We start from the raw sequence: 20,201 nt of genomic DNA, 5'->3' as shown, positions 1-20,201 counted from the left end.
TCTGTATGATTCCACTTACATGAAGTACCTAATGTAATCACATTCATAGAGACACAAAGAATGGTGGTTGCCAGGGGCTGGGAGGATGGGGAGAATCAGGAGTTACTGTTTAATAGGTACAGAGCTTCAGTTTTACAAGATAAAAAGTTTCTGGAGATGAATGGAATGAATTCACAACAATGTGAATATACTCAGTGCCACTGAATTGTACACTAAGAAATGGTTAAGATAATAGATTTTATGTGTGTTTTACTACAACAAAAAATTTGAGGGAAAAATGTGTCACATAAGAGATATACCCCTAGCTAGAAAACACTAAACCAGACCACTAGTATAATTATTTTATACTGAAGAATGATTATAAACTTAACTAATGTGTATCATATAGTTCTTTAGGTATTCAATATTAAGTTCTTGGTTTCTGAGCTAGTCATATTTTTTACTTAGTATGAGACTAGTATAGATTCTGGGTTTAATTCTATCAGTGTTAATTAAAATATTAAGCTTCTTATTTAGGCTATACTGATAAATTATATGAATTTTTATATTTTGTATTCTTACATCTTTCCTCAGCATGAGAAGGCAAAGGAAAAGTTTACTCACAGGAAATGACATCCTTAGAGCCATTCTGTCTAGACCTCTTGCTGCTCTATTCTTCAGTCTTTCTGCCTTCCTTAGACTTCTGTTTATAAGAACTTCAGATTTAGGGGCACCTGGGTGGCTCAGTCGCTTGAGCGTCCAACTCTTGATTTCAGCTCATGATCTCACGGTTTGTGAGTTTGAGCCCTGCATTGGGCTCTGTGCTGACAGTGCAGAGCCTGCTTGGGATTCTCTCTCTCCCTCTCTCTCTCTGCTCCTCCCTCTGTCTCTTAAATTTATTTTTTTTTTTTAAAAAAGAACTTCAGGGGCACCTGGGTGGCTCAGTCAGTTGGGCATCCAACTTTGGCTCAGGTCATGATCTTGCAGTCTGTGAGTTCGAGCCCCACGTTGGGCTCTGTACTGACAGCTCAGGGCCTCTGGGTGGCTCAGTTGGTTAAGCGTCAGACTTCAGTTCAGATCATGATCTCGTTCTTGGGTTTGAGCCCCGTGTTGGGCTCTGTGCTGACAGCTCAGAGCCTGGAGCCTGCTTCCGATTCTGTGTCTCCATCTCTTTCTGCCTCTCCCCCACTCATGCTCTGTCTGTCTCTCTCCCTGTCTCAAAAATAAACAAACATTAAAAATAAATAAATTTTAAAAAGAACTTCAGATTTGAATTTAATTTAAACTTTTAATTTAAACAAATAGAAGATTAGCTCTACCTAATAGAAGTACTTCCAGATTCCCATTTAAATTGTAATGATGATATTAAAGACAAAAACTGGAGATCGCTTTATAACAATGATAAAGAAAACCATATATCAAAGATCATATCAGTGGGATGGACTGAGAAACTTATTATTACTTTACAGACTTCACACTCCACTATCTAAACAATACAAATGGTCACAAAGAGAGAAGGAAGGGGAAAAAAAAAATTAGTTGACTTCCTTCCTTTGTCTACTACTGACCAGAAAAACAAGTGACATTCCCCCTACTGAACAGAAAGTTATTCTCTGAACCATTCAGAGCTGAGTTGCATATTCTTTTTCACTTCTCTGCCCCCATTAGTTTTTTTATGTCAGTATCTCTTCAAAGATAGAATGTCTAGTATACAAAACAATGGAAAGGAGAGGGGGTCCTCCTGAGATACTCAGTCACTTAAAGCATTTGAGAAGAGGATAAAGGCAGGAAGATTATCAGACATAATGCCTGTTTTGAAGAGTACACTGCACAAAGTACAAATTTATTCTTGATTCTCCAGCTTAGAAAATTGGACCAAATAGCAAGTGTACCTATCTAAGCGTTATAGATTATTCTAGTGCAGACTCATATGGTGGCTCTTCAAATCTAAATTCATGAGCTGGCATCTACCCACAGCCAAGGGACAATGAAATAAAGAATGATCTACCACCCAAGTTGTTGGTAATAGCTGTGCCTGGATTGATTGATTCCTTCAGAACCACAAAACATGAAGAACTATTTGGGGCCTATAAAGAAAAATTACAAACTAAGAGAAAGGATGACTTGCTCTGAGGACTCCATGTAAAAACAGATTGCAGAGAATTGCGTTTTATACGATTCAGAGGAAAACTTGAAAGTAATATTACTAATCTTCTCAAAAATATGCTCAAGGACATGACTAACCCTCTGTGAAATGTAAGTAGGAATCTGTAAGGGGAAAATTGATTTACAATTGTAAGGCTAGGGACACAGAAGAATAACTGAAATGAGGAGAAGGGAGCCTAGAAATGTATTAGCAGAGATTTCAAAAACTATGTGGGAAACAATAGAGAGCAGAAATTATTAAAAATAAGTCAAGCACAAGGGTGCCTCAGTGGCTCAGCAGTTGAATGTCTGATGCTTGATTTCGGCTCAGGTCATGATCCCAGAGTCATGGGAATGAGCCCTGTGTCAGGTTCTGAGCAGAGCATGAAACCTACTTAAGATTCTCTCTCTTTGCCCCTCTCCCTGGCTCACATTCTCTCTCTAAACTAAAAAAAATTAATTAATTAATTAAAAAATAAAACATAAAAAATAAATCAAGTATGTGATGAGAAAGAAACTTGAAAAGCTCTTCCAAAATGGAAAGGAAAAAGATAAGAAAAACTGGGAGAAATAATGCTAGATATGAAGGTTAGAGATTGGAAAGCCAACCTAAAAATTATGATTCTAAGAAAACAAACATACTAATAGAAATAAAAGTAGAAATCAAAGGTTATGCCCATCTAATTGAGAGGTGAATTACAAAGTAGTAGAAACTTGATAACTATCATTGATGGAGGGGCAAAGAAAGTAATAACATTCTGAATTTCTTGTCTTTCATAGAAGGTAGAGTTTCCTTTTTTTCTTTTCTTTTTTTTTTAATTGAAGTGGGAGTTTTGTTTGGGGGAGGTGTTTTAGTTTTAATAATCAGAGATAAATAATAATTAGGGATGTATGGGTATGAGAAAAACCACTATTGGAAATCTCTATAAGATTTTCTATAATCCAAATACCCCCAGAAGATAAGAGCAAAGACAGAAATCAAAGGAAAAGGAAGTTCCCAAATTAGAAAACATAAAGTAAAAACACAAAACTAGAATAATACATCAACTATAACAACAAATGTAAATGATCAAATTCTTTGATAAAAGCTAAAATTGTAGGGTGCCTGGGTGGCTCAGTTGGTTAGGCATCAGACTCTTGATCAGCTCAGGTCTTCATCTCTGGGTCATGAGTTCAAGCCCCACACTGGGCTTCATGCTGGGCATGAAGGCTACTTCATAAAAGTAGCTTGTTCATAAAAACAAGCAAGCAAACAAAATGACTAAGCACGTAAAGGTTATATATTAGCATGTGTAAAATAGCACAGCAATAAATGAAAGAAATTTAAACTCAAGGATAAACAGGCAAATAAATTTGAAGTATAGAACTTATACATAAAACTGTTTGTCTATAACAAAGTTTATCAAGTACATAGCACACAGTATAGCATAGTATCTGATATAATTAATGAGATTTAAAATAAATGAGCATTGCAGAGGTGCCTGGGTGCTCAGTCTGTTGGGCATCGACTTGATTTTAGTGCAGGTCATGGGATCGAGCCCCACATCGGGCTGAGCATGGAGCCTCCCTAGTATTCTCTCCCTCCCTCTCTGTCCCTCCCCTATTCGTGCTCTCTCTCTGTTCCTCCCTCAATCGTGCTTTCTCTCTTTCTCTCAAAATAAATAAACTTAAAAAATAAAATGAGCATTACATACTAAACTTTGCACCATACAAGTAGGGCTCAAACATTCCTGCTACTTTCTAAAGAATTATTCAGCTGTATCTGAAAGTTCTCAAAAAGTGGAAATTTTAACAGTCATGTTTTCTTTTTTTTTTTTTTTTTATTTTTTTTATTTTTTTTTTTCAACGTTTTTTATTTATTTTTGGGACAGAGAGAGACAGAGCATGAACGGGGGAGGGGCAGAGAGAGAGGGAGACAGAGAATCGGAAACAGGCTCCAGGCTCCGAGCCATCAGCCCAGAGCCTGACGCGGGCTCGAACTCATGGACCGCGAGATCGTGACCTGGCTGAAGTCGGACGCTTAACCGACTGCGCCACCCAGGCGCCCCTAACAGTCATGTTTTCTAACCACAGTGTAATTAATACCAAAAAATTCCCAATCAACTAATGAAAACTCTCCTAAAGGGAGGAAAAAAATTCAAAGACAAAATAAAAACTAGTATAGACTATTGATAAGAAAAAGGAGGAAAGTACGTATGAAAACTTGTGAGTTCTAAGCTCTTTTAGAAAAAAAAATTTTTATGTTTATTTTTGAGAGAGAGAGCACAAGCAGGAGAGGGCAGAGAGAGAGAGAGACAGAATCTGAAGCAGGCTCCAGACTCTGAGCTGTCAGCACAGAGCCTGATGTGGGCTTGAACCCACGAACTGCAGGATCATGACCTAAGCCAAAGTCTGACACTGAACTGACAGAAACCCCTCTAAGCTCTTTTTTAAAAGGTGACTTCATCTTCTTAAGATTAAAAATAAATGAGCCATACAATCGGAATAAGAAGCCATATAAAGGAAGAAAAGCAACCTCTTAGAAATTTAAAAGGTTTGGGGCGCCTGGGTGGCGCAGTCGGTTAAGCGTCCGACTTCAGCCAGGTCACGATCTCGCGGTCCGTGAGTTCGAGCCCCGCGTCAGGCTCTGGGCTGATGGCTCGGAGCCTGGAGCCTGTTTCCGATTCTGTGTCTCCCTCTCTCTCTGCCCCTCCCCCGTTCATGCTCTGTCTCTCTCTGTCCCAAAAATAAAATAAAAAAAAAATAAAAAAAAAAAAGAAATTTAAAAGGTTTTAATAATAATAATAGAAACGGAGAAAAGAGCAGAACTGATGTTTGAATCTAGGAACTGGTTCTTTAGGAATAAAAATGAAAATTTTAAAAGAGAAAAACCTCTCTGGGGCACATGGGTGGCTCAGTTGGTTAAGTGCAACTTCAGCTCAGGTCATGATCTCACAGCTTGTGAGTTCAAGCCCTGCATGGGGCTCTGTGTTGACAGGTCAGAGCTTGGAGCCTGCTTCGGATTCTGTCTCCCTCTCTCTCTCTGCCCCTCCCCCGCACGCGCACGTGCTCGCTCTCTCTCTCTCTCTCTCTCTTAAAAATAAACGTTGAAAAATATTAAAAATAGAGAAAAGCCTCTAATAAACTTGAGAAAAAATGGAACAATCCTAATAATCCAAATTGAAATTTGCAGTCAAGGTATGTAGTAGTTTTTAAAAGATCAGAGACTACTTGCAATTTCATACTAGTAAACCTGAAAATATAGAAATAAAAAATAAATTTTGAGAAGAAGGGGCTCCTGGGTGCCTTTTTAGGTTAAATGTCTAACTCTTGATTTCAGCTCAGGTCATGATCTCAGGGTTGTGAGCCCAAGTCAGGGCTCTGCACTGAGGATGGAGCCTGCTTAAGATTCTCTCTCCCTCTCCATCTCCCATGCTCTCTCATTCATGTGTGTTCTCTTGCTCTCTCTCTCTCTCTCTCTCTCTCTCTCTCAAAAAAAAAAAAAAAAAATTGAAGAAAATTCCATTTGGATCCAAAGATCAAGTAATCTTTTCTAATTCTAAGAAAATAACTAAATGTATAGCCAAAGATGTATATGAATAGCATTATTTGAGAATAAGGATTATGTCTGTATTAAGGACACACTCTGAAGCCAGATTAAATGAGAGAGAATCAGAGCTGTGTAAACTTATCTGTAAAGGAGTATACATAGTGAACTATCCATTTCATTCATAATTTTGCTTTATAAAGGCCCTGGTCAAAAAACTAAAACTGAATTTCTTTTTATGCAAAAACATGCTAAATATGTAAAACTAAAGACTCCAATAATTAGGGCCTGAACAGAAAAGTATTTCATTATTTTGATGGACTCTCTTTAATTTGTTAGAAATTACTTAATAGATTATGAAAATACAGGAATGAAGAATAATTTTTTTTCTTCAAATCAATCCTAATATTTAAGGGACTAGGAAGTGTAATGTTTGATAAACATACTTGATAAACATACTTGATAAACATACTTGATAAAGTATGAGGATAAATATTTTCCTCCTACTGACTCATATCCATGTAGTATGTTTTCAATTTATGTTCTAGTATTATATGCATAGTATATGATTTAAAACCAAAAAAGTGAGGCCTTTTAAATCCGAACTATCTGTAACACCACCACAAAACAGTGATACAATTTTTGTCAAAGTTGAGCACCTATAAATGCTCCATTAATTTCTACATATAATAATAGCTAAAATTTAAAGTGAATAAACACTGAAGATCAAGTGCATTTGTTTTATTGTATGACACTGTCCACTGAAGACAATGGTTAAAGCTTTAATTAGAAATCTGTTCTGCAATTGCAAGAAATAACATTAGATTCATCTTAAAATGTTGACGCTGCATATCAACTGTTTTAGTATTTTAAAATAATACTAAAAATAGTGTATTCTCTTAAATAGACAAATTAGGAGCTTGATGCTATTTTGATTAGTTACATGATCTTCATGCTTAGGCTGAATTAAATATCACTTAATTGTCTTTTATATCCTTATTCATTAGGGGCACCTGGGTGGCTCAGTCAGTTAAGCGTCCAACTTCGGCTCAGGTCATGATCTCACAGCTCGTGAGTTTGAACTCCACATCGGCTCTGTGCTGACAGCTCAGAGCCTGGAGCCTGCTTCAGATTTATATACCGCAGAAAAGAAAACACACTGAAGTAAGAGAACATACAGAAAAAGAGAACACATGCTCTTTCAAGATGTCGGATTTTAGTAGAATTGAAACTTCATTCTTTTTATATGTAGATTTCTTTATTTCAGACCAAGAGCTCTAATTAGAAAATCACTTGTCAACAGGCATTCTGTGCATCTTATCACATGCAAATTTATAGACTAATATTGTTGAGCATATTCAGCTTCCAGAAATGTAGTTTGAGTTTTGTTAATAGAGATACGGACTAAATATATTTAAGTATGTCATAGAATATATTGCAGGGACACCTGGGTGTCTCAGTTAGTTAAACATCTGACTTTGGCTCAGGTCATGATCTCACAGTTTGTGGGTTCGAGCCCCGCATCAGGCTCTGTGCTGACAGCTCGGAGCCTGGAGCCTGCTTCAGATTCTGTGTCTCCCTCTCTCTCTGTCCCTCTTCCTCTCGCTCACTCACTCTCTCTCTCTCAAAAATAAATAAACATTAAAAAAATTTAGAATGTATTGCAGAGTAGGCTTAGAATCTATTTTAAATAACTATACCAATAGTGAATGCAGTTGCACTGTCGCTTACAGCAGGCTTGGGTAATGAAATTGTCCATAGTGCTGGAGTCTGCATATAAGCTTATTTCTTTCAGGTTTTTTTTTTTTTTAATGTTTGTTTATTTTGAGAGAGAAAGCATGCCCATACATGGTGGGGAGGGGGCAGAGAGAGAATCCCAAGCAGGCTCTGTCTGTGGCTGTCAACGCAGAGCCCATAGGGGGACTCCATCTCACCAATGTGAGATCATGACCTGAGCCAAAATCAAGAGTCACATGCTTAACTGCCTGAACCACCCAGGTGCCCCTCTTTCAGTTTTGAATACTTGTTTTATCAACATTATGATATGATCTCTTCCATATTCAAGTGTTTATATTGCATGGTAAGAAATTTTGTTAGCAAAGGGCTCTGAAAGAATTCATTACTCTTAGCTTTCTGCAGAGGATAAAAAACAAGCTACATGTGGCTTGAAGGAAATCTTTCACTTTAGCTTATTTGCTTATTGTTCTCTTATCAGTGTCTTAGAATTACCTTCATGAGTCAATTATAGCTATGGAAATATAACCCCTATTTCTGTCATTAAATATTCTTAGAAATCTTGTTAGTGGTGAATTATCCCACAGGAACTATAGAGGTGTTTGGATACCTCACCAAAGCCATATTGGTATTTAATAAACCATAACTATGACCGAAACTATCATAAAACATTATGCAGTTATAACCTTTTGTAATGATTTAAACTTTAGGGAAGTAAACTTTTAGAGCTAAAAGAAAACCACAGAGATCAGTAGCCAAGCCTTTCATTTTCTGTAGGAAGAAACCAATCCAAACAGCCAGGCTAACTGACAATGTATGATTTCAGCTCATTAACTGCAGAGCTGAGACCGGAACTTCCCTTTTTTGATTTCCAATGGAAAATATTCTCTTCTCAGAATACTTGCTTTACACAAATTCTGTTTTAAAAACATGAAAACATGGGCATGCTAAGTATACCAAAACTTCCAAAGGAATGTTGAAGAAACTAAATTATCATAAATTTGACCTAAGATCAATATATAAGCAAAATTGAATATGATTTAATTACTTGTTTTTGTTATTGATTTATTCATTTATTTTGCATTCTGAAAATGGCTCTTTAAGACTGATTTATGTTGGGGTGCCTGGGTGGCCCCAGTCAGTTGAACATCTGACTCTTTTTTTCAGCTGAAGTCATGATCTCATGGTTCGTAGGTTCGAGCCCCACATTGGGCTCTCTGCTGACAGCATGGAGCCTGCTTGGGATCTGTGTGTGTCTCTCTCTGCCCTTCCCCCACTTGTGCACACACTCTCTCAAAAATCAGTAAATAAACATTAAAAAGAAAAAAAGATTGATTTGGGGGCACCTGACTAGCTCATTTGGTCAAGAGGCCGACTTTGGCTCAGGTCATGATCTCGTGGCTCACGAGTTTGAGCCCTGCATCAGACTCTGTGTTAACAGCTCAGAGCCTGGAGCCTGCTTCAGATTCTGTGTCTGTCTGTCTGTCTCTCTCTCTCTCTCTCTCTCTCTCTCTCTCTGCCCTTCCCCACTGGCACTCTGTCTCTGCCTCACAAAAATAAATAAACATTGAAAAATAAATAAATAAATTTTACAAGACTGATTTACATGGCTTAGGTTACAAGCTACGAGGGAAATTTTCACATGTTGCCTTTTATTCACTTATGCTAGCCTAAGTTTTCCAACTCATACCCTCATTACTTAGATTAGAAAGTTTAAAAATAGCTATTGTGATATCCAAGTAATTGAAGTCTTAAAGAATTTGAGTTGCAGGGAATTACAGCTTTGCTAATCAGTGTCTTACACAAATCAGCAGCCTTAGAATCACTGTACAATTTGTTAGAAAGGCAGTCCCCTTCCTGAGACCTACACTATTGAAGGAGAGTCTGTTTGTAAACAAGCTCCTAGGTGATTCAGCTATGCCTTAATGTTTGAGAAGCACTTCCTCAGTTAGTGATCTCAAAACCTGGTTCTACTTGATGTCATTTTCTTGTCTCTTTCTTCCTCACCTTTCTTTTTGTGTCCTGGCCCCCAGCCCCCCAAAAGGAACATAAAAACATCAGTGTGTGCTTGAATAAGCAAAAAGAAGTTCAGGTTAAAAGTATGTAGAAGAGAAGAAAGGATGTACATCTCCTCATTCTGAGATGGCCTGGAGGACTAATTGGCTGATTATACTTACATGTCTTTGGAATATTTTTAGCATCTAGAAGATCCACATTTTCTCCCTCTTCTGTATTCTCCTGGAGTCATCATTCACATTGGTCCATGTTCCCAAAACTAAGGTTGTGCAACTGCATTGAGAAGTGAAATGCAGGAGTTAATTATACAGTGTTGACTTTACAGAGGGTGAGCCACAAAGCATCAAAAGCAGGAACTGCCTGTTCCAGTTAAGGACAGAGAACAGCAAAGGATATATTATTGGTTATGTAACCTGGGAACCACTGTGAATAACAGGCATTGTGAAGCAGATAAAAAATGGTTGTGATTAAAAGCAAAGTAAAATACCTAAGTCCAAGCCTCCATCTACAAAGATGATTCTAGTGAGTTTTTCTTCTAGTTAGTGATGGATTGAATGTCTGGTGTGGTGATTAAAAGCTTAGACTCTGAGCTAAAACTTTCTTGGTTCAAATTCCAGCTCATCTACTTCTTGGCTCTGTCACTGTGGGCAAGTTTCTTAACCTCTAACCTCTTCATCTGAAAATTGAGAAAACAATAGTACCTACCTCAGGGAGCTATCGTAAACAGCAAACAAGAAAATCTATGTACAAAATACTTAGCACAGTGTCTGAAACATACTAAGTACTCAGTAAGTGTTAGAGTGTATTTATTTGTTCATTTGTTCATTTATTGCGATTTTTCACATCAGTTTCCCTTGTGAACGATAGCATTATTTTTTGTGTCTCTTCCGGGATTTGACTGTGGTTTGTGGCCGTGAAAATAGCTATGGCTTTTTTAAAGGAAATTCTCTGGGCTGAAGAGTGAGTGTTGCTCACCTCTGGGATAATAAGTGCTAAGCTCTGTCTGATGATAGTGGTAATGGCAGGGAGCATAATAGCAGTAAAGGAGAAGTGTCATACCGTCCCTTGAGGCACTTAGATTCAGAATGGAAAGAGATGAGATACACATGTACATAGAAGAAAAACCCAACAGGTGGTTTAAAAAATCAATTTTGTATGTTGAAAATTGCGTAGCACATATGAGGATGTTTGGGGTGCTTGAAAGGCTGCCATCAGTATTGGTCATTAAGGACTGTCATTTTCTTCAGGTGTCTTCTACAAAGAATGAGGAAAAAAGGGCACTGTTTTGTCTGTTATGTAAAACTGTAGTTTGATAAGCATGAAGGATTTTCTTTTAAGCAGACTTTTGAATCTTGATTTAGAAGCTGACTAAGCACTGGAAGGCTGACTGTGAGAAAGTCTTGGTATTGATGCTGCTAAAGTATTTGCTAGCTTCAACCCTCGCTGTGGTTGTATGAACACAGGGTGCAAGCAAGAGGGGAGAAGTTCCAGAGTGTGCTGATCAGGTAGTGTTCTATAATCCCACTGTTCCACTTAACGTTTGACTACTTTGTAATGTTTTTGAAGGAATTCAGGCTTTGGATAAAACGGGGAGGTAGAAGGAGTTTATAAATGCTCAATAAAAGGGCTGTAAATTAGGTGTTGAGATGAAACATTGTAGAGCTTGAGGGATTCTCCATCTTGAGGAACTTGAGAAGAAAAAATGGCTTAGAAATAGTCCTGTAGAAACCAGTGTTGCTTCCTTCTTCTCTGTCCCCTGTGGTTCCTGCTGCTGTCTGCATGTTCAGAGCAGCTTTAGAAAGCTGCCTCTGTATGCACGTCTGGAGGAGGTGGACAAGGAGGGACCAGATTTGGGCTGGGGAGCGCCAGGAATGGGTAGAGTTGGTAGCAGGAAAGCAGTCAGCAACATTGTATTAACATTTTGGGAAAATGAAAAGACCCTGAACTAGAACTGTGGTGGTAGGGTTAGAAGGTAGAGATGGTTTGTAAAGATCACTTTAGAACTCTATGTCATAGACATCTTTAAAACGGAGGGGCAGAGGGAAGCACCTTTCAGGAGTAAACACCCAGGGCCATCCTCTAATTCTAGAAATAAGTGAAAATCAGCATCTGTCAGTGGATGGTTAAACGTTGTACAGAGAACAGTCAGAGTCTGGCTGATACTTTCAGCCTGGAATCCCCTTCAGACATTGGGTTCACAGTCTCTGTGCTCTAATCTGACTTTATTTCTTTGTGCTTCTTTTCCACAGTACGCATGTATCCCAAGTCAGCAATGTTTCAACAACTGGAGAGTAAGTTTTTTGGATTGGGGTTTTTCCCCTCCTTTCCCATTTATCAAACAGAAAAAAAGCTACTCTAATGGTGTATCGTATTGGGAAATTAATACAGTAAGCAACCAATGATTATTTTTAAAACCAGAGAAGAGGACTAAATAAGAAGTGTTCCTGTTTGAGCTTCTGTGTGGGTGTGTGACTAGAGACGACTCAACCGTTTGAACATGCAAGATGTTTGCTTCAGTCAAAATAATGTCAGAGTCTATTAATATTTGCAAAATGTGTGTTGGGGGAGGTATCTTGCAATGAAGGATGTCATTAAAGGCTAAAGTAGTAACAGTATCTTTTCTTCTTCCCTCATAATGTTTAATCAGCCAGCATTTATTGAGTACCTGCACTATGCCAAGCAGAGTGTTAAGTGTGTAATGTCAGATAAGCTTTGGGCTCTGCCTTCAGGGACTTTACAGCCCAATAGGGACACAGAATCAAAAACAAATTAATGATGGCAACAAATCCTTTCTCCACAGGGCAGCAATAGTGTTCTGTTGATTATGTCCATCATCTGCCTTTTTTTCCCTCAGGCCACCAATTGCACATGGTCTAAAATCTAAACTCCAGTCACCTGCCCTTGCCTACCTCTCTGACTAGATTGCTCATTATGCTGCAACCTCGTGACCTCTTTCTGGAATAGGCCAAGCGTATATTTGCCACAGAGCCCTTGTACTGGCTGTTTTTCAGCCTGGCCAATAATTTTCCTATAGTCCACTTTTTTGTTCCAATGTCCTCTCGTCCGAGAAGCCATCCCTGACTATCCACAGTCACTCTCCAATCCTGGACTCCATTTTGGAGGGAATTTATCATCATCTGAAATTTCACGATTTGTTTATTACCCATCTTGCCTCATAGCAGCAACATAAGCTCCATAAACACAGGGGTCTTGTCTGTCATATTCATGGCTGTATCCCTAACATACAGAAAAGTGCCTGATGTATATTAGGCACTAAATAAATATTTATAAATAGTTTCTTGCTCAAAGACTTTCCAACACACCTTCCTTCCTTCCTTCCTTCCTTCCTTGCTGAGACATAAATGGGCCTTTTTAGAGCATCTTCCATCAACAGGGATCAGGCAGAAAAGGAGGGAAGATGTGATAAGGAGGTAGAGAGAATTTAAAAAAGCACTAGTTAGTATGAATTTGGATCCAACAGGATAAATTGGGATTTTTTTTTCTTCTTTGTTAGGTAAAGAAGCAGTGAGAGGGCAGGACTGACCTCTCTTAGCTTTGTGAATTTTAAAGAGATTCCGGAATTATACCAAGACTGATGTGTTCTTGCTTATGTGTTTCCTGACAACCTTTACTTCTTTTATATCTTACATAGTTTGGAAAAGGTGTGGGATGGGTTTGTATGTACATATTAATTCACTGACACCCCTGTGTGCCACTGTTAGGTAATCTTGAATCATTGGGATATGGAGTTCTAAATATAAAAGTTCTAATGCCCAAGTTAGACTATACTCGTTCAATGTCTACAAATAGTTTTAATGAAATTACTATGCATCTGGTAGAAAACTACATTTGGAAAAGCTGAAGTTCTTAAATTTCTTAAAACCCATTTTATTTAAGCAAATGTTTTTTTCTTAATCTGAACATTTTAAAACTATGTACATGGTTCTTTTAAATTTTCTAATAGCTTTATTGAGACACAAAAAACTGTACATACTTAATGTGTACCATTTGATGAGTTTGGATGTGATTCTTTTTTCAAGTGCAGAAAAATGTGGTTTGAGGAGAATATGTTTAGAATTTTCCATGCCAGCTATTTAGAATTAAATAGTGTGGTGATAAAAGAAGTTTGGACACATTGAAAGATTATACAGCTTTAGAGGGATACCTTATCTATCCCATCATGCACTCTTTTTAGCCCCTGTACTGAAGTATTTCTTCATGTTGGACGAAGGAAATCTATCCTACCATCTTCAGTAATGAGTATTGGGATGTTTGCATGAATGCAGCTTCAACTGAATACATCACAATTTAATTTAATGGAGGTTCAGAAAGATTTTGCTATTCTAAGTAGTAATTGTTCTCGTGAGGTATTCCTTTTTAATAGCATTATTCCCTGCATAATTTTATCTTAAAGGGATTCTAAATAGATAATAGCCATCATAAAATTATTTGTGCCAGTTTGCTTCACAAACCATACTGCCTTCCTCTAAAGAACTGGTATGACATCTGGAGGAACTCACCCTTATAAGAATAGGTCTATTCTTATTCTATGAGGAAAAAAAATATTTCCTCATTCTGCCTTATATAAATGACCCTTATTTCCTGATGGCCTCTGATAACTGTTGCTAGACTTGCTGTGAACATTTCAGTAATCCTGGACCTACAGAGATGAGAAACACGGTTATCAAATTGGTAGGATTTGTTAGGTTGGGTTTTATCTTTAACACACGATACAGATATTTTGAGATGTCTCATATGCTATCTCTGTTCATGAAACTATAGTAGATCTACCATTGGAAATACAGATTTTCCAAAATTAGAGATACAAACTTTTAAAGACAATCATTGATAAATTTGATTACCTGAGTGACTCTGTATTCTTTTTTTATTAGACTCTTAGAAAGAACCATCCGGTCAGCCGTAGAGCAGCATCTTTTTGATGTTAATGGCCCTGGAGGCCAAAGTTCAGAGGACTCAGAGTCTGGAACATCATCAGCGTCTTCTTCCACATCTGCCAGACAGCGCCGCCGCCAGTCCAAAGAGCAGGATGAAGTTCGACGCAGCAGAGATGTGTGAGTTGGCATTGGTGCCTCTTATTTGGATTTTCTCTTCTCCTTTTAAAAATATACACCTGAATTAGTCACTGCATTATAGCCATTCCCATTTCAGTATTCAGGTTAAAACTTTAAAAGTTTCATTTTGACTATTCTTTTTTTTAAGTTTGTTATTTTTTGTTTTTGAGAAAGAGAGAGTGCAAGCAGGGGAGAGGCAGAGAGAGAGAATCTCAAGCAGATTCTGCGCTTGTCAGCACAGGGTCCAATGTGGGGCTTGAATTCCCGAAACTGTGAGATCATGACCTGAGCCAAAATCAAGAGTCAAATGCTTAACTGACTGAGCCACCCAAGTGCCCTTGACTGTTCTAAGGTAACTTTTGGAAATTTGTAGGCAGCTAAGTGAATATTTCAGCTTTTTCTAGATGTTTTATGTTGTCTAGATGTATATTGTAGGAAACCACCTCTGATTTAATACATTTCATGGCTTCCTCATGAATATCTTATTGAGAAGGATGCTGAACCACTGGAGGAGAAAATGGCCCTATGCCTGTCCAGAGGTGGTTTTTCTCTTAGACAACATTCATTTAGCTGTTAGAACACCTTATGAAATCAACAGATTTCCCTGCTGTATTGGCCTGATGAAATATTAGAATATCACTGTAATATTCTGACAGTTGGTTACATTTTAGGGTAAGGAATGTTGAGCCTAAGTCTAATCAGAAAAGAAAATGTTTGTGTTCTTTATTATTATAGTGACTGATTTTAAGCTTTCCCACAGCATGAATGTCAAGAATTTGAGATTTTCAGGGATTTGAGAAAATACAAATAAATAATTATCCATATGTTTGAATAATCATTATTTAAATTGTCATGGAAAATAAAGTTATATTCATATATTTTTCCCAAAAATTTTATTTTTATCTACCGTAGCATTTAGTCTCTAAAAAGTTATTGTTTTGAATTCCTTATTAAATGTCAAAGACTAAATCAGACCCTAGTCCTCCTCATTCTTTTTTACCTGGATTCATAATCTACATCAAAATCTAAGGGAAAAAAGAGATTTCTTTTTGATTAAAGAAAGACACAAAAGACAAGTCGTGTAAATAAATACCATGCCGCATATTGTCAAGATGTTTAAGAGCTATACTAACAAATGTAATTTTAGAAATAAAACAGTATCAGTGGTATAACCTACTGACTTTTTAAGTGATATAGGCAGCACTTTAAAAAAAATTGTCTTAGGGGCGCCTGGATGGCTCAGTCGGTTAAGTGTCCGACTTCAGCTCGGGTGATAATCTCACAGTCCATGAGTTTGGGCTCTGCATGGTGCTCTGTGCTGACTGACAGCTCAGAGCCTGGAGCCTGCATCAGATTCTGTGTCTCCCTCGCTCTCTGACCCTCCTCTGTTCATGCTCTGTCTCTCTCCATCTCAAAGATAGATAAACACATTAAAAAAAATTTTTTTTTCTAATTGTCTTGAAGCTGCTGGGTTGGAGAGGGTGCTGTGTAATACTACCTTTAGAGAATAGAAAAATTGTAATTCGGGAGGTATTTATGTTTAAAATTAGCTATTGACTAAACTTTATAGAAAATGTTTAGGAGTATAATTAGTTTGTGTACTGCCTAAATTATGTTACACAGCAAGTATAAATTATTTAATACTGTTCATATCCTCTGCCTCATTTTTTGCCAAACAGTATATAGCAACACATTGCATTTTAAAAATAGTCTTAGTATGTCACGACGTCGTGCTTTCCACTCTCTTTGTTTGGACAGGTGGACAGCAAGCTGAGGTTGGATGCAAGTGGTAGTAAGCACAAGACAGAGAACAGAGACAGACAGTGGAAGTGTTGATGGTGGGTGCACAGCAGCAGGCAGGGCACAGCACAGTGGGGTAAGGTCACAGTGAATGGGGATAGACAGAAAAATATAAAACACAGACTAAGTAACCTTTCCTGCAGAGTTTAGTTTCCCAGAGTTGGGAATGTTTCTAATATAAGTTATCTCAATCATATTTTACTATCAATATCAGGAGAACAAATGAGATGGAGAATGGTAGAAGCTGACTAATCTAACGACCCACGAAACTCCAGCCTTCCCCTTAAAGTTTCTTCTCTGGTAATTTCCTTCCCTGCTCATGCTGCTTACTCATTGTGGTCAGATTAAGTTGTGCACTGAGTGAGTGAATCTCGGGCTGCAAACTGTGTGTGGCCAAGGTAACTTACAGTCTTGCATTACTCTTTCTCCTTGGTGTGTGGTCTGGGCATGCAGAAGTCCCCTTCCTGTGTTCCCTGTTGGCCTCACCCTCCTAGTCATATGGCCTCCTCCTCACCTGACATTCTGGGTAATTAGCGTGTCTTGATAGTCCTTCCTCTTCAACCTCCACGCCACACTGCACTGCCTCTCTGAGCTCACCAGGGCTGTGGAGGAGTGAGGCCCTTATCTCTCAGGGCCCCAGACCTACTACTTTTGTCCCCATGAAAGTCCTCTCCAGTATGTCCCCAGGAGATACAGTGACATATCACTGATTGTGCAAAGGTTGAGAATCATTATCATAGCCTATAGTAAGTATGTTTTTCTCAGTATATACTTATGCATAATTGATTCATTTATCAAAGATTTTCATCAGGCTTTGTTTAAAAAATAAAAATTAAGCTAGACTTTAATATATTCTATTCAAAACTAATAACTCTATGGAATGGCTAAAAAGAGTTTTTAAAGAGGTGCCTGGGTGGCTGAGTCGGTTAAACGTCTGACTCTTGGCTTTGGCTCAGATCATGATCTCACAGTTGTGAGATCGAGCCCCGCATTAGGCTCTGTGCTGAGCATGGAGCCGGCTTGAGATTCTTTCTCTCCTTCTCCTTCTGCCCCTCTCCCCCTCAAAAAAAAAAAAAAAAAAAAAAAGGAAAAAAAAGAGTTCTTAAATATACAAACTCATTATATTTTTGTCTATTGTTTGGCCTCCTAACAACTTAGAGCTGCAACCAATTAAAAAAATATATCCTTAAAGCCAGTGATGACCATATTTCAGGATGAGATTAAAGAGCCAATAAAGTCTATACTAAAGTCATCGTGACATTGTTTAAACAAATACAGAAGGTAGACTGTAAATATTTCATTTTAATGCTAATTATTTATTGTTTAAAAGGAAACGTCAGGTTTATGTTATTATTTGCTACCATAAAAATACCAAGGTTTAAGGAACATGTTCATTATGTGAAAGGTTTCAGTTTAATTCATTTATTAAAAAGCTTGCCATCTGCCAGATGCATGGAAATGTTGACTCTTGGTGAGGGGTATATGGAAGTTCGTTGTGAGTCTCTCTTCTTTTCTATGTGTGTGAAAATTTTATAATAAATACTTTCTAAGAGGCAAAGCGTAATTTAAGTTAAAGTGGTTTCAGCTGTCCAATACACAATAAATTGGAAATGTATATACAGATTTCTTTGTTACAAATATTATATTAAATTCCTAGTTCAAAGTAAAAGAAAAAAATTATGCTGTACTATTAGAGGAGCGATAAATAGGTATTACTAGAACATTAAGTGTGCATGTAGGGGTGAGGGAGAAACTCTAGATGAAGTGAGAAGCCGCAGAGATTTGAGTTCAGGTCAAATCTCAGTGATGTCCAGTATGATTGAAAGCTGTCCGAATGTTGCAGTCAGGAATTGTATTCCAGTGCTCTCACAGTCACATTTGTACTGTGGCTGAAAGGTGTTGACTCAGAGACCTTTTTTTTTTTTTTTTTTAAGAGATCAGGATTTCCACATGAACACACTGAACAGATTTTCATATATTTATTTTGACAGGACTCATTCCAGTCATTTATTCACTATTCAAAAAGATTATAAAATAAACTTTGTGTTTTAATTTCTAAAACTAGTTTTTAGCTTTTGTATTAGCCTGCTGGGGCTACCTTCACAAAGTACTACCTGGGGGACTTAAACAATAGGGATTTATTTCCTCACCGTTCTGGAGGCTGGAAGTCCAAGATCAAGGTGCAGATGGGGTTGGTTTCTGATGAGAAACTTCTCTCTTCGATTTGCAGACAGTGCCTTCTCTGTGTCCTCCCATGGCCTTTCTTCTGTGTGCATGCTTTCCCGGTGTCTCCTCCTTTTCTTATAATAACACCAGTTCTAACAGAGTAGAGCCCCACCCTTATAGCCTCATTGAGCCTTAATTAGCTCTGTAAAGTCCCTGTCTCCAAAACAGTCACGTTGTCGGTTAGGGCTTCAACATAGGAATTTGGGGGTAAACAATTCTGTCCTAAGAGCTTTCAAACATAAACCCCCACCCCCACTAAAAAAATAATAGTAGGATGTATACCCCAGGAGTTAGAGGAAATCAGAAGAGCGATTAGACAGATTTTATATAGTAAAACAACTATTTTTGAAGTTGATACCAAACTCATCCAACTATCCATAAAAGGCACCTCTCTCAGCACATGAAGGGGGGGAAGATTTAAGAGTGTTTGCATGAGTATATGTGCCAGCATGTTAGCCCCTATCAGCTTTCTCATGCCTTCTGTTATTTTATGTTTAGGATATTTCTAATAACTGTTGCATCAATCTTTTATATACTTTTACTAAGTCTATATGTTTTTACATTAAAAGTTGTATAAAATAAGACTAAATTAAATGTGGAGTGCTAAAAATCACCAAAGATAGTCTAAGATAGTAAAATATTTAATTCATAATTTTGCCTCCATTATAAGCTCATCTAAAACAGGATATGAATTTAGATTGCAGAATAAATATTTAACATTATCTTTCTTTTTGGGATGTGGTTGAACTGATGGTAAAATGTAGTCATCAATTTTGCTCTTTAGAGCTCATGTATTTCCATGAGTAGTAGGGAGTTACCTTAATTTAGTCATACAATAAGGGAGAGATCTCATTCATTTGTACTCTGGCAAGCCATGACGCTATACTGATGGCTTAATTTGTTCCATGATGTAGTAAAAGACAAATAATTTGCTAAGTAATTTAATTTTGTGAAAACTCCTTGAGGGAATGTTTAAGATACTCATTGTTTCAGTAATATTAAGTGAATTAAATTCTATAGTTATGGCATTCATATCTACTTCTAAAACTAAGTCATGAAGCTAAAACTAAGTCATGAAACTTTGTACTGATAAGTAATAAATCCATATTTAAGTTAAGATGTTTTGTATTCTGGGGGCGTCTGGGTGGCTCAGTCACTTGAGCCTCTGACTTCAGGTCGTGATCTCACAGCTCGTGAGTTCGAGCCCCGCGTCAGACTCTAAGCTGAGCCTATTTCAGATTCTGAGTCTCCCTCTCTCTCTGCCCCTCCCTCGGCTCACACTCTGTCTCTCTCAAATAAATAAACATAAAAATTTTTTTAATATTGTGTATTCTGTAGTTTTTATAAACTTATGCTATTTCTACCAAGACTATCAAATGCAGTTGGATTCTGTTACTCATGCTTTTCTACTATGCTGAAATGTCTTCATCATTTGGAAAAATCAGCATGTCCCATTCTAGAGAAAAAGACAACATATTTCCTTTTCAGATTTTTCTTCACACATTGGATTATAAAATGTATATGTGGGGGGGGGTGTGATTTATTAATAATGGGAAGATTTTTTTGTAAGCTTGCACTGTTCTCTCTGTTTGAATACAAATTACTTTTGGTACAAATACAAAAGTTGTTCATTGGTAGAAACACAGTCCCTGCCAATTTGCCTCTAGGAATAATTTCTCTTTTAATGTGATTTATTTGGCACC

General features: G+C 37.5%; 1 protein-coding gene across 3 annotated transcripts in view; it reads left to right on the top strand.

The window, feature by feature from the left end:
* FAM13A (family with sequence similarity 13 member A) overlaps positions 1 to 20,201 on the top strand; it is a 330,318-nt gene that overhangs the window by 245,365 nt on the left and 64,752 nt on the right. For all 3 annotated transcript variants that reach the window (XM_049630875.1, XM_049630874.1, XM_049630876.1), the window contains 2 exons: positions 11,650 to 11,691; positions 14,293 to 14,472. In XM_049630875.1, the coding sequence (XP_049486832.1) occupies positions 11,650 to 11,691; positions 14,293 to 14,472 (222 nt within the window). The remainder of the gene's footprint in view (positions 1 to 11,649; positions 11,692 to 14,292; positions 14,473 to 20,201) is intronic.

Source organism: Panthera uncia, chromosome B1 (genome assembly GCF_023721935.1).
Source record: "Panthera uncia isolate 11264 chromosome B1, Puncia_PCG_1.0, whole genome shotgun sequence".
Lineage (NCBI taxonomy): Eukaryota > Metazoa > Chordata > Mammalia > Carnivora > Felidae > Panthera > Panthera uncia.
This window is presented reverse-complemented; position numbering and strand designations above follow the sequence as displayed.